This window comes from Alosa alosa, chromosome 11 (assembly GCF_017589495.1).
Source record: "Alosa alosa isolate M-15738 ecotype Scorff River chromosome 11, AALO_Geno_1.1, whole genome shotgun sequence".
Classification (NCBI taxonomy): domain Eukaryota; kingdom Metazoa; phylum Chordata; class Actinopteri; order Clupeiformes; family Clupeidae; genus Alosa; species Alosa alosa.
Genome location: NC_063199.1, coordinates 34,099,026 through 34,112,442, shown reverse-complemented (window position 1 = coordinate 34,112,442; position 13,417 = coordinate 34,099,026). Strand labels below are relative to the sequence as shown.

Sequence of the window (13,417 nt, the reverse complement as noted above, 5' to 3'; positions counted from 1 at the left end):
TTTTACTCATGAATTTCACTGTACTACACACTGTACTACACACTGTCTGCATCGTTTGTGTATTTAACCAAAAAGCCAAAGGCAAAAGCTAGATAGATACTTTATTTCTTTATTTCTTTATCTCCAGCTGTATCAGCTGTGTAATGAAGCTGCACTGAATACAACAGGAAAGCCCTGCAGCATAGTGAACACAGCTGGAAGGATTATTGGTTCACTCCCTCCCTGAAGGACATTTACACCACCCACCCACCCACCAAGGCGACCAAAATTGTGAGTGATGCAAGTCACCCCGGCCACAATCTGTTTGATCTACTGCCCTCTGGGAAGAGGTACAGAAGCCTGCGCTCCCAAGACTACCAGACTCACCAACAGCTTCATACACCAAGCTGTAAGGATGCTGAACTCTCCCTCCTCTCCCCTCCACCCTCAGCTACATAACATCCTGGACATTGGACCCACAATGGTCGCCTTCTGCACTACTCCACTTGCACACTTGCACACTTGTACACTTTACAACTTGGTGTTGTTGTCCTGAAAACACAACACTTCTGCTGCTCTTACATAACTTTGCAACCACTATGCCACTTTCTTTTCTTACTTAGGTCAAACAGAACTACCCAAGCCTTTTATTGGCCTGACTTTGCACTAGTATTTTATTGACTGTCTATGCACAATTTCAACCAAATTTTGCTGTTTTTTTTTTTTTTTTCATTATTATATGTGCCCTCTTATTTACTTATTTACTTACTTTTTTGTTTACTTGAATGTTATGTTATGTTTGTCTGTGGACCTAAATTGGTAAAATATGTCTTGTCTTCACCGTGGGATAGTGAGAAACGTAATTTCGATCTCTTTGTATGTCTGGAACATGTGAAGAAATTGACAATAAAGCTGACTTTGACTTTGACTTTGATTGATCCCCAAGTGTAAATTCAAGAATTCAAGCAATTCAAGCAAACATTCTCCAACCATACTTCTTTAGGTTACAGTGCAGTGTTGATATGGCCGTATGTCCAACCATACTTCTGTACAGGTTACAATATTGATATGGCTGTATGTCCAACGGATAGACCAGAGCGCTGTTGAGAAACTGCTGCTGTTCATGTTAATGTCGTTTCTCTGGCAGGCCGACCAGTGGCAAGCCGGCCTGGAAACCCACGCCAACCTCTTATCTAAAGGCAGAGAGTCTTATCTCCGATTTAAACGGCCACTGCAAGGATACACATCCTCCCGGTGGGAGAACACGCCCAGAGCAAATACTGTGCCACTTAATCTTGAGGCCACGTTTAATCATTGGCAACGAATGAGTGCCAACACAAACACACAAACACCTCTCAGCCTTCAGCTCCAGCCCCTTCACTCCTTCCTGTGATTCGTGAGTCCCTCCTCGGGCTCGGTTGAGTCACTTAAAGCACTCTGGAGCCATGTGATGTCAGGGGCTGCAGCGTGCCTTTACAGCAGCGAGTCATTTTGTGTAAGCTACTGGCCACTCTTGTACGCTGCGTCGTGTGTCCCAGCGGGTCATTTTGCGTAAGCTACTGGCCACTCTTGTACGCTGCGTTGTGTGTCCCAGCGGGTCATTTTGTGTAAGCTACTGGCCACTCTTGTACGCAGCGTCGTGTGTCCCTGTGGGCGTGGAGACTCGGTGACTGTTCACGGCCACAGAACAGTCGGGAGGGTGTGCTGCCGGGCCCCAGGCAAAGCGGTGACCACAGGAATGTTGGCCTACTGCTGTACAACAGTAAAATATGTTACTGAGATAGACTATGCAAACGAAGTAATGATCCTGCCAAACACATTTCATTACATACTGTAGCTCTAAATAGAAGAACACTCCATACCGGGTGCCTGTGAACACATGACAAAACTATGCTGTCATCTCAAATGTTCTTCTTGTGAAATCCAGACAAATCATCATGCTTACAGTATATTGATCCTCAATTGTTATTGCAGGTCTGTTTCATCTCAGCTAGGGTTGGACAGGTCAGCCCAGAGGGCTACAGAGAGCAAGATTCCTGTTTAGCAAAGGTGAGGTGTGGACACACGATGCCACAGAACCAGTTGTGTCCCTGACTGCAAGGCAAACCTCAGGCCATTCAGGCCATCCCAGCCCATGAGAGTCCTGCAGCGTTGGGCTGAATACACAGCAGCTATGCAGTCAGTCATGCAGACTATTAAATCACTGCAAAAAGTGATATCTTACCTAGTGTTATCATCTTATAATAAGATTTAAAAAAAATCTAGTTAGTATTGCTTTTAGTATAAAGATACTTACTTTGAGCTTTCTTGTAAGATTATTGGACTTAAAATAAGTCAAACTCTTCTTAAATTAAGACATAAAAAACAAGCAAATTTATCTGCCAATGGATTAAGAAGTACCCCAATTTGAGATGAGATTTAAGATTTGAGACAAATTGACTTGATATAGGCAGATAAATTTGCTTGTTTTTTATGTCTTAATTTAAGAAGATTGACTTATTTTAAGCCAAATAAAAAGGCTCAAAAGTAAGTATCTTTATACTAAAAACAATACTAACTAGATTTTTTATCTTAATATAAGATTATAACAGTAAGATATCACTTTCTGCAGTGTACACAGACTGTCTGCACTTTACAGCCCAGAAACAAGGTCCCCGGCTGCCCTATACAACACTCAAGCCCCTCCAGCACCAATGAGGTGACACACACACACAGGGCTCTACAGTGCGCCCATTTCACTTTCATTACATGCGAAAGTAAAAAAATGATGCCGCGGCGAAAGTAAAAAATATTTAAGAGCACTGGTGCAAATGACTTCTAACCATGTCAATGTTTGTCTACAAAATACACTGCAACATCGAGAAACATTACTGGTGCAAACCATAGAATCGCGTCGCGAATGCAGCATAAAAAACTACACCTCCCATCAACGTTAGCAGTTTCGTTGTGACTGCGCTAGTAGTCGCTTCTATCAAATCCAAGAGCTGGCAGAAAAGCGGGGAAGTTAGACTAGCCAGCCAAGATGCAAAGATTGAAGAAATTAGTTCTTCTATCCACCGAATTCATTGGATATAGGAGGAACAGGATAAGATTCTGAGAATGCAGTGAGAGAACTTAGGAAAGGTAACTTAACATGCCTTTTAGCCCAGTTGATGTATTGGCTGCAATATGCAAAATATAGCTGTAGCGAACCGGCACAAAAGTAGCCTCATTAATTACCCCATTTTATTCAAAGGTAGAACGCTACTGACAACTCCAGGCTTCCACGCATGCTTGTTTGTTTACACCGATTACAAGCTGAAGTGCACAACGAAAGTAGGCCTAATGTTTGCCTACTGCCCCCATCAATGCCCCTCATCACACACACGTTTAAAAATAGAACAGAGCCCACTACCATGCCTAAAGGGCCGGGAGCATGATAGCTGCATGTTGGACCAGACACAGACTAAATAGGCGGCTACTGATCTCATCAGGGTCTCGTGATGTTGCAGCTGAACAGAGAAAAGGCTGCATTTACGTGTTTGGCAGGGGTCAGAAATGGAAGAAAAACCTGCCATTACAGATTATGTACAAGGCTGGTTAATAGGTTGCGTGTGAACATGTTTACCGGTATTCTCAAGAGACAGAAATGCACTAACATGTCAGCATATGTAGCTACAGTAGATTCTGCCAAGTGCATATATGTTGTGACCTGCAACTAATTCTGCAAAAGAGCAGGCAATGAAGCTTGTTTGTGGGTCTATATACGTGTGTGTGTGTGTGTGTGTGTGTGTGTGTGTGTATGTGTGTGTTCATCTGTAAGTGACAGCCGCAGAGCTAATCGCTGGCTTTGGTCAGCTTAGCCTGTGCCAGTCTAAGAGATTATGTACGTTTGTCTGCACAAACAAAGGGAGACTTCAGTGGCCGTGGTCTGAAAAGGTCTCACTAAGAGCAATTAAAGCTGGCCGTGCTCACCACATAATGCCACCAAACTCAGCCCACTACAGGGAGCGGAGCGGCACAGTAATTACCCCACAAAATGGCTTCCCGTTTACTAGAGGGGCAGATGGGGGTAGAACGTTCTGACAGGAAGATGAAGGTGTTTTTCAGTAAGTGCAACACTATCATATGAAAGCCCTTCAAATCTATACAACACAGCTTTTAGTCATACTACCATCATATGAAAGCCCTTCAAATCACACAGCTTCGGCTGGAAATTTCGGAATACTGAAGTAATTCTGACACATGATGCCATCGTTGAGGAACCACTGCCTGCCTAATTAAAACACATTGCCTCTGCAGGAACATTCGGACACAGTCCATGCCTATGAAATCTCTTGGCTGTTAGAGCAATCAGGGCCCACTAAATTAAATGTCACACCAATGACAAATATCTCAGCCGCTAACTCAGATGACCAAAGACACAAGAGGAGTGGACACGTCATCCTTGCATATGCCAAGTACACCTCTCAGCTATGCAGGGGAGATTTCAATAGCCAGTGATAAACGTGCCCCACATACTTGTGTTGTGTTGCTAAGCGCAAACATATTATAACCACCATCATTTAGCCGTAAATGAAATAGTGATTAAGAACAAAAACTATTATATTGAATTAATCTTGTAAATGTAGAGTGTGCATTCAGCATGCAAGGGCATTCAGAGTGAGCTGCACTAAAGAGTACAAGAGGCCACATTTGTGCATGCCTGTGTAATGCACAGGTGTGTTTGAGGACAGTACTGGACATTTGTACATGCCTGTGTAATGCACAGGTGTTTTTGAGGACAGTAATGGACACTGATAACCTTGAGTGTGTCAAAGGGAGATACTGCTGGTGCTGACTTAATCCACTCAGAGCAGAAATCAACTTGGAGTCCAATTCAGTCACAGGAGCCGGAGGCGACAGCGTCCACTCACTGAAGCGTCTCATAAAAATGCCCCAGAATTGCCTTGGAGCGCTGACACCGCCGTGCCACACAGTTCAATTTGTCTGGCCGATGCCAGCTGCCACAGTAACCCATCACTGCCAACCACACAACCTCAGGAGAGAGGAACAAGGATGGAGGCTGTCTGAGGTACTCACACAACCTCAGGAGAGAGGAACAAGGATGGAGGCTGTCTGAGGTACTCACGCAGGAAATGCTTCTCCAGTAAGGCAATCTCCAGGTGACCTTTGACCTCGTTGAGCCGTTCGGAGTCGGTCCTCTGGAAGTCCTGGATGGCCATGCTGAGAGAGCCCTGTCCAGCCTACACACACAGGGGATGGAGGCTGTCTGAGGTACTCACACAACCTCAGGAGAGAGGAACAAGGATGGAGGCTGTCTGAGGTACTCACACAACCTCAGGAGAGAGGAACAAGGATGGAGGCTGTCTGAGGTACTCACACAACCTCAGGAGAGGAACAAGGATGGAGGCTGTCTGAGGTACTCACACAACCTCAGGAGAGGAACAAGGATGGAGGCTGTCTGAGGTACTCACACAACCTCAGGAGAGAGGAACAAGGATGGAGGCTGTCTGAGGTACTCACACAACCTCAGGAGAGGAACAAGGATGGAGGCTGTCTGAGGTACTCACACAACCTCAGGAGAGGAACAAGGATGGAGGCTGTCTGAGGTACTCACACAACCTCAGGAGAGGAACAAGGATGGAGGCTGTCTGAGGTACTCACACAACCTCAGGAGAGGAACAAGGATGGAGGCTGTCTGAGGTACTCACACAACCTCAGGAGAGAGGAACAAGGATGGAGGCTGTCTGAGGTACTCACACAACCTCAGGAGAGGAACAAGGATGGAGGCTGTCTGAGGTACTCACACAACCTCAGGAGAGAGGAACAAGGATGGAGGCTGTCTGAGGTACTCACACAACCTCAGGAGAGAGGAACAAGGATGGAGGCTGTCTGAGGTACTCACACAACCTCAGGAGAGGAACAAGGATGGAGGCTGTCTGAGGTACTCACACAACCTCAGGAGAGGAACAAGGATGGAGGCTGTCTGAGGTACTCACACAACCTCAGGAGAGGAACAAGGATGGAGGCTGTCTGAGGTACTCACACAACCTCAGGAGAGGAACAAGGATGGAGGCTGTCTGAGGTACTCACACAACCTCAGGAGAGAGGAACAAGGATGGAGGCTGTCTGAGGTACTCACACAACCTCAGGAGAGGAACAAGGATGGAGGCTGTCTGAGGTACTCACACAACCTCAGGAGAGAGGAACAAGGATGGAGGCTGTCTGAGGTACTCACACAACCTCAGGAGAGAGGAACAAGGATGGAGGCTGTCTGAGGTACTCACACAACCTCAGGAGAGAGGAACAAGGATGGAGGCTGTCTGAGGTACCTGGCCACAACCCTCAGGAGAGAGGAACAAGGATGGAGGCTGCCCGAGGTACTCACGCAGGGAAACAAGCCCAGTAAGGCAATCTCCAGGTGACCTTGACCTCGCTGGAGCCGCTCGAGGTACTCACACAACCTCAGGAGAGGAACAAGGATGGAGGCTGTCTGAGGTACTCACACAGCCTCAGGAGAGGAACAAGGATGGAGGCTGTCTGAGGTACTCACACAGCCTCAGGAGAGAGGAGGAACAGGGATGGAGGCTGTCTGAGGTACTCCATGAGAAATGCTTCTCCAGTAGGAGCCAGTCTCCAGGTGACAGCACGGCCTCTGGTTGAACGTTGGTCCGGTCCTCTAGAGTCCCCTGGATAGCCATGCTGAGAGAAGCCCTGTCCAGCTACACACACAGGAACAAACGACGGGGAGATTGCCACACACACAGGAACAAATGACAGGAGACGCTTTACTTCCGTGACACATTAGACATCTGGTCACAACCCACTGACAAAGAAGGCAAATAGTCTTAAGGACTATTCACACAAAGAACGACAACAATAACGATAACTATAACTATAACCATAACGATAAAAGCATTCACACTGAACCACAATAAACAAGGTCTCTCCTTGTGTTAATGAATGTGACGGTTAAAATTTGATGGGTTCTGATTGGCTATTAGCTTTTTATCGTTCTGAAAGTGATCCCCAACAATATCGTTCTTCATGTCGTTATCGTTATAGTTTATGTGTGAACGTCGTCATTCATATTAACAAGAACAATATTTATTTATAGTTATCGTTCTTGGTGTGAATGGGGCTTTAGACTACATAGCAGGTCAACATACTACTGTATTGTACATGTACATATAGTGCAGGTAAGCTGACTGAGACAGTGGCAATGAGAGAGAGGTTGCCCTAAGTACAGACTACAACAAAATAACTAAAAACACATTCTCCAGAAATAACTTCAGCATATTTTACAACCACCAAACTGCTTTCAGCACCCTGGGTACAGATCATCACAAAAATCAGTTTTTTAAAATCAAGTGAAGCACTGTATGAAGTCCAGGGAAACCAGCAGAAAAAAGCCACATTAGGAATAGAAGTGTTGATAATAAATGTGCAAAAAACACATATCCTTTGACATTTAATATTCTGCAGAGCATACTTAATGTTCAACAATAATAGTCTAGCAGGAAGCAGTCCTTTGTGAAACACATATCAGAGGGAATAAGTTACTGATCAGCTCCTAAAATACTGAAGCAGAGAGAATGCATTATTTAACACCAAAGACTGATTTTTTTTTTTTTTTTTTTTAATCAGACGCCTCCAATGTCTCATGTGTGATGATGGGAGGGGCGGGTTTCATCAGTGACATCACCTTCATGGAAGTACGAGATTATTTTAAGAAAACAGGAACAATGTCATCTCTCGAGCTGTTTCCATGGAGACAGAAGACAGAGCAGGCAGCCTTCCGTGTCAGTCGTGCACCCATGGTCTCATACCCCCACCCCATACCTTCACATCATAACCCATCTTAAATACAAAGTGGAGTGAAAGTTGGTGCCAACAGATGGCTTTCACTGACAAAACAAATGACAATGAGCAACCTTTCAACACAATAACAAAAGTTTCAGTGTTGCAACTTGCTCTTTACCACTCCCCCTTTTGTGGGCCAGTTTACATCAGACCAAACTCCATTATCACACTGCTTGGCAATGGACTCGCACACAATACTGAATCACCCAACCTTAGTACAGGGAGCCGGTGAGGTTGCTTCAGTTTTAATGTTTCAATCTTAAAAACCGTGACAGAAAGCAAGTTTCACTGCTTGACCCCTCTAGTCTCACATAGCTGAGGTAGATCAGCTATGATTAGTGCTCCAGTTTCAGAGGGTCACAACTCATGACAAAGATAATGTTTACTTTTAGTATGGGCGTTACATCCATTCTTATCTTTTTCCCCTTACAACAACCATGTCGTTAAATCGTGAGGCTGAAGTGCGTACGTGCCCCTGCTCAAGCCTGCGTGGAGGGGACTGAAAGAGCACAGCGCTGAGGCTGACACCTGACACCCTGAGGCCTGCCGGACCTCCAGTGGCGGCTCTGAACTCTGCTGACCAGGACACATGGGACCAGGGGCACCTGCCTCGGTCATCACTTCATGTCTCACTAGGCTCAGTCCAGACTCCAGCCAGAGGCCATCGGGACAGAAGTCACCTGAAAGTGGACTGAGATCAGCATCATTTGGACGAGGGTCAGAGGCTCCGTCTAATCTGACCTGCATGGCCTCGTTCCACTGCCATGAGCTTAGATTTCAGGCCAAGATGGACTCCAGTAAACACAGATAGCTAACTGCTAGTAATTATTTAGCAATTAGAGAACTTAATCAAAAGCAGTCAACTGTGCTTAGAACTACCGTATAAGGATTTCAACTTCAAAAAGGGTACCACTGAGCTGAGAGAACTACTACTACTGCATTTTATACCAAAGCATTAGCATGGGGAAAATAGTTTCACGAGTAGCACAGACAAATGACATTATTGTCCATGCTGGGCTTGCTGTGTGACTTTAAGATACTGTTAACTGTTAAACATTAACCTCATACGAGATGGAATGAATGGGAGAAGCTGGACTCGAGACTTCTTCAATTTTTCAACCAAAACAGCAGGCAATGCTTTGGACATTCAATCAAATCATCATGGAAACAACACATCTCTATGGTCAACAGGAAGAATTCAACTCCGTCATGCCACCGTAATACCCCCCCCCCCCCCCAAAACACACACTTGTCCACCAGTCTCATCTGGATCCAGACCCGCAGGAGGGCCAATCAGGAGCGGGACGCATCAAAAGGATGTTTGGCTGGAGGCTCTTGGAAACCGGGAGCCTCTGGTGGCTTCTGTACACCATCAGACTTAATGAAGCTGTCAAGAGCACTTCAAAACAAGAGGAGCGCTGCCCTGCTGCCAACCACAGCGCAGGGGCAATGCCCCACCATCGCACTCATACGCACTAAAATCACTTTTTTAATTACGGAGCGCTATAACTTAGAAATTCATGAAAATAAACTGTGAACAATTAAGGTGTTTTACACTCCAAATACTAACTTGGAAGGGCATGTGTACCCTAAAGTTTGTAATAAATGACTGATCTACATGTCCACGACGCCTCAATGCATTACAAGAGCCTCCACAGACCCAGGGGAGTAAAAGGCTGTAATGGAAATCACTGGATAGTGATAGATAATGAGCTAGGAGATCTTTTGGGAGCGTTAGTCCTGCTCTCTGCAGGAGTTGTCGAGAGCATGGCACAGTTCTGAAGTGACAGGAAGCAGTTCTCGGGGGGGGGAACTCACAGGGTCTCGAGGCTCCTCCGTCTCCTTGATGGAGTGGCGAGGCCTCATCATTGGCGGGGGGATGTCATCGTTACACTCGCTGTCTGAGGCATTGGGGGACTCGGCCAGGTCCAGGAACTCATCACGCTTCTGCCCTCTGAACCGGATCTTGTCCAGGCGCTTCAGCATCTTTAACACCGATCCTCTCGTCTTTATCTTAACATGGCGGACAACAATCCTGTGGGGGAGACAAGAGATGAAATGTCACATTTACTTGGTTCCATGAGATAGCAGGTTCCATGAGATAGCAGGTTCCATGAGATAGCAGGCAATCCACAAATGAATGTAAACAATGTCAATAGCTACTTGCTACTATTATATTGATTCTGATACGAAACTCAGCATTTGTGGCATGTGGCATGAATTGAAAGTTATTGTGTGCAAGCTCTTGTTGAAAAGTCTTGTTCACAGCATAGTTTCCAGGATTAAACCTACCATGGGCTATTGTTTACAATCCAAATAAAGACAACAACTAAAAATGAAACCAAAATAAAGCCAGACATTAAAGTCTAGCAAGTACCCAGAAGCCTTTGGGCTGTTCTGTTCTGTTCCACTAGAGACACAATCCTCCCTCTAGGAGTTACCAGTACCAAGGACTAGCACACTGTAGGCCCTGTCTCAAAGCCACTGTATTCAGACTCTCTGAAGTGGTACAGCCCTTCCTAGAGGGCACAATGAGCCGTGTGAACTTGGCACAGAGTGAGTGAGACAACAAGAGAAAGAGAAGCGGAGAGGGAGAGCAAAAGAGAAAAAAAAGAAAGAAAAAAAAGACAGAAATGCAGCAGCAAGTGATTTAGACAGAGAGAGAGAGAGAGAGAGAGAGAGGGGAGGCACCGAGAATGTCACAGAGAGATTGAGGAACTGAAAGAAAGAAACAGAGGGAGAAACTCTGTGACGTGGGGCTCGAATGATCTGGGGACTGGCCTGGCACCCTGCTCTGTATGTAGGTCAGACGGCAGGCCGGGGGTCCTGGTCCCAGCAGGCCTCAAGCCCCGCCCCTCAGGGACAGACAGAGAGAGGGAGGGAGGGGAGGAAAGAAGATGTCAGGCAGAAGAAAGTGAAAACACAACAGATGAAAAGTAACAGCGATGACCTCCCCAGCCCGAGAGAGTGAGTGAGGGGTGGGCAACAGCGATGACCTCCCCAGCCCGAGCGAGAGAGTGAGTGGGTGGGCCACAGAGGGACATGCTGGCAGAGGGGCATCACGGGAGGACCAGGGCCGGGCAGCAATGGGCAGAAAGCAGCACCTCCAGCGAGCGGTGACTAATTACTCCACCGCATGCTTATACACGGCAGCAAGTGCTTTGGACTGAGGGACTTCTCACTGGTCTGATTAAAGTCCTTTCATGAGGCTCATCATCCACAGGCCTTTAACCAAATCATCTACGGAACATTGATTCACAACCACGCTGCTTTGTGGCCTGTGAATGTGCATATATTTCAGAGACATTCAGAGAAGTAAAATCATGATGGTATGGAGGTGCTTTAGAAATTGTTACTTTCCATATTTTCATTATACTGAACATGAATTGCTTTGCAACCTAAACACTGAATTATGCCTGCAGGTGCTCAAAAATGCACACAAAACATCAAAGGAAAAGATGAACAGGAAACGTGGGTGGAGTTCACACGACCATTTCAATCTTTGTGACTCTGTGAAGCCATTTTTGAGCTGACAGTTACGGATTAGGCTACAGCACAGACCTCTGCTTTTCCACCAAGTCCTTATGGGTTGGCTTCAGCCCAGTGCCACCAAGTCCTTATGGGTTGGCTTCAGCCCAGTGCCACCAAGTCCTTATGGCTTCAGCCCTCCAAGTCCTTATGGGTTCAGCCCTGTGCCACCAAGTCCTTATGGGTTCAGCCCCACCACCAAATATCATCCAAACAAACCCTCTCATCCAGCTCGTCCTGCACACTCACCTCTTCAGTTCTTCAAATCACCTCCCTACTCCCCAACTCCCCACTCCCCCACTCCCTGCTGGCCTACTCCCTACTCCCCCACTCCCTACTGGCCTACTCCCCCACTCCCTACTCCCCTAATCCCCACTCCCCTACTCCCTACTCTACCCCCACTCCTACCCCCACTCCCTACTCCCTACTCCCTACTCCCTACTCCCTACTCCCTACTCCCTACTCCCTACTCCCTACTCCCTACGACCGCACTCCCTACTCCCTACTCCCTACGACCGCACTCCCTACTCCCTACTCTCCCACCCCTACTGGCCTACTCCCCCACTCCCTACTCTACTCCCTACTCCCCAATCCCTACTCCCTACTCCCTACTCCCTACGGGCCGGGCTACCGTCCTTATGGCTTCAGCACGGCCGGCCACCAAGTCCTTATGGCTTCAGCCCTGTGCCACCAAGTCCTTATGGGGCTTCAGCCCTGTGCCACCAAGTCCTTATGGCTTCAGCCCTGTGCCACCAAGTCCTTATGGGGCTTCAGCCCTGTGCCACCAAGTCCTTATAGCTTCAGCCCTGTGCCACCAAGTCCTTATGGGTTCAGCCCCACCACCAAATATCATCCAAACAAACCCTCTCATCCAGCTCGTCCTGCACACTCACCTCTTCAGTTCTTCAAATCACCTCCCTACTCCCCAACTCCCCACTCCCTACTCTCCCACTCCCTACTGGCCTACTCCCCCACTCCCTACTCTACTCCCTACTCCCCTAATCCCCACTCCCTACTCTACTCCCGCACTCCCTACTCCCTACTCCCTACTCTACTCCCCCACTCCCTACTCCCCTACTCCCTACACAAAGCGTCTCCTTGCGGTTTACTTTACGGGGTATATTCATATATTCATCCTATATTAATCCTTTGTCAGTCTACTATTCCACTGGAAGGGCAACCCATTATAAGTTCATACTGTTTTTTCTTGCAGCAACATAACCGGCTTGGAGCCAGACGGGCTCACAGAAAAGGCCCACAAAGCAGTTGGACGGTGCAGATGGACTGCATGCCACCAGAGACGTGCTTATTGTGTTTGTAGAAAAGAGCCGACTCCAGAGAGAGACACACTTCAAACCCACACATCCGCCCCAGCCTGCTTCTAATAGAGCAGAAAGAGCACTGTATTGCAGAAATGAATACATTTCTCTGGTATAACTAGTCCGAGAGAGATACTTCTGCAGCATGAGAAAGGGCTGACATAATGAATAAATGACTGTGGTATAACTAGTCCGAGAGAGATACTTCTGCAGCATGAGAAAGCAGTGTTTCCCACTTGGTCTTGGTAGTGTATAGGTCTAATTGAGTGCCTGTCACTTTAAGACGTTTGAGGGAACCCTTGCAATTGTAACACAGTTGAAAGGCTGCTGATGTGTGGATGCAATTCATAACGTTTTCTACATAGGCTAGTTAAAATAAAGGTTCACGTACTTCTCCTTGGGACAAGCACTTTTGAATTTTGGGAAACACTTTTCCATTTCCATCTGGATTTTGCAAACATTCAGTGTCAGAGTCAATAAAATGAGCTTCAACGAAATTGACAAGCAGCTGTAAGTAGGCTATGCATGCTAAATTCGACATCCAAACAGTATTCTAACGTTAGCTTTGAGATACTGCTTGATTTCATAACTTAACTCAGTTTAGTCTCAACAATGTAGCCTACTATGTTGTGATAAGACCTTAGCAGAGTTCACTTCAATGCAGCAGTTTTGAACAAATTTGCGCAGCATGGTCACGATGCTAAGCGGATTTAATAGCAATTTAGCTAGACGTCTTCTATGCAATG

General features: G+C 46.6%; 1 protein-coding gene across 1 annotated transcript in view; it reads right to left on the bottom strand.

The window, feature by feature from the left end:
• The window catches only part of gramd4b (GRAM domain containing 4b), a 43,178-nt gene that overhangs the window by 21,492 nt on the left and 8,269 nt on the right, over nucleotides 1-13,417 (bottom strand). Inside the window, exons 3-4 of the mRNA XM_048256176.1 lie at nucleotides 9,643-9,859; nucleotides 5,090-5,204 (exon numbers count right to left, since the gene is read on the bottom strand). Coding sequence (XP_048112133.1) covers nucleotides 5,090-5,204; nucleotides 9,643-9,859 — 332 coding nt within the window. The remainder of the gene's footprint in view (nucleotides 1-5,089; nucleotides 5,205-9,642; nucleotides 9,860-13,417) is intronic.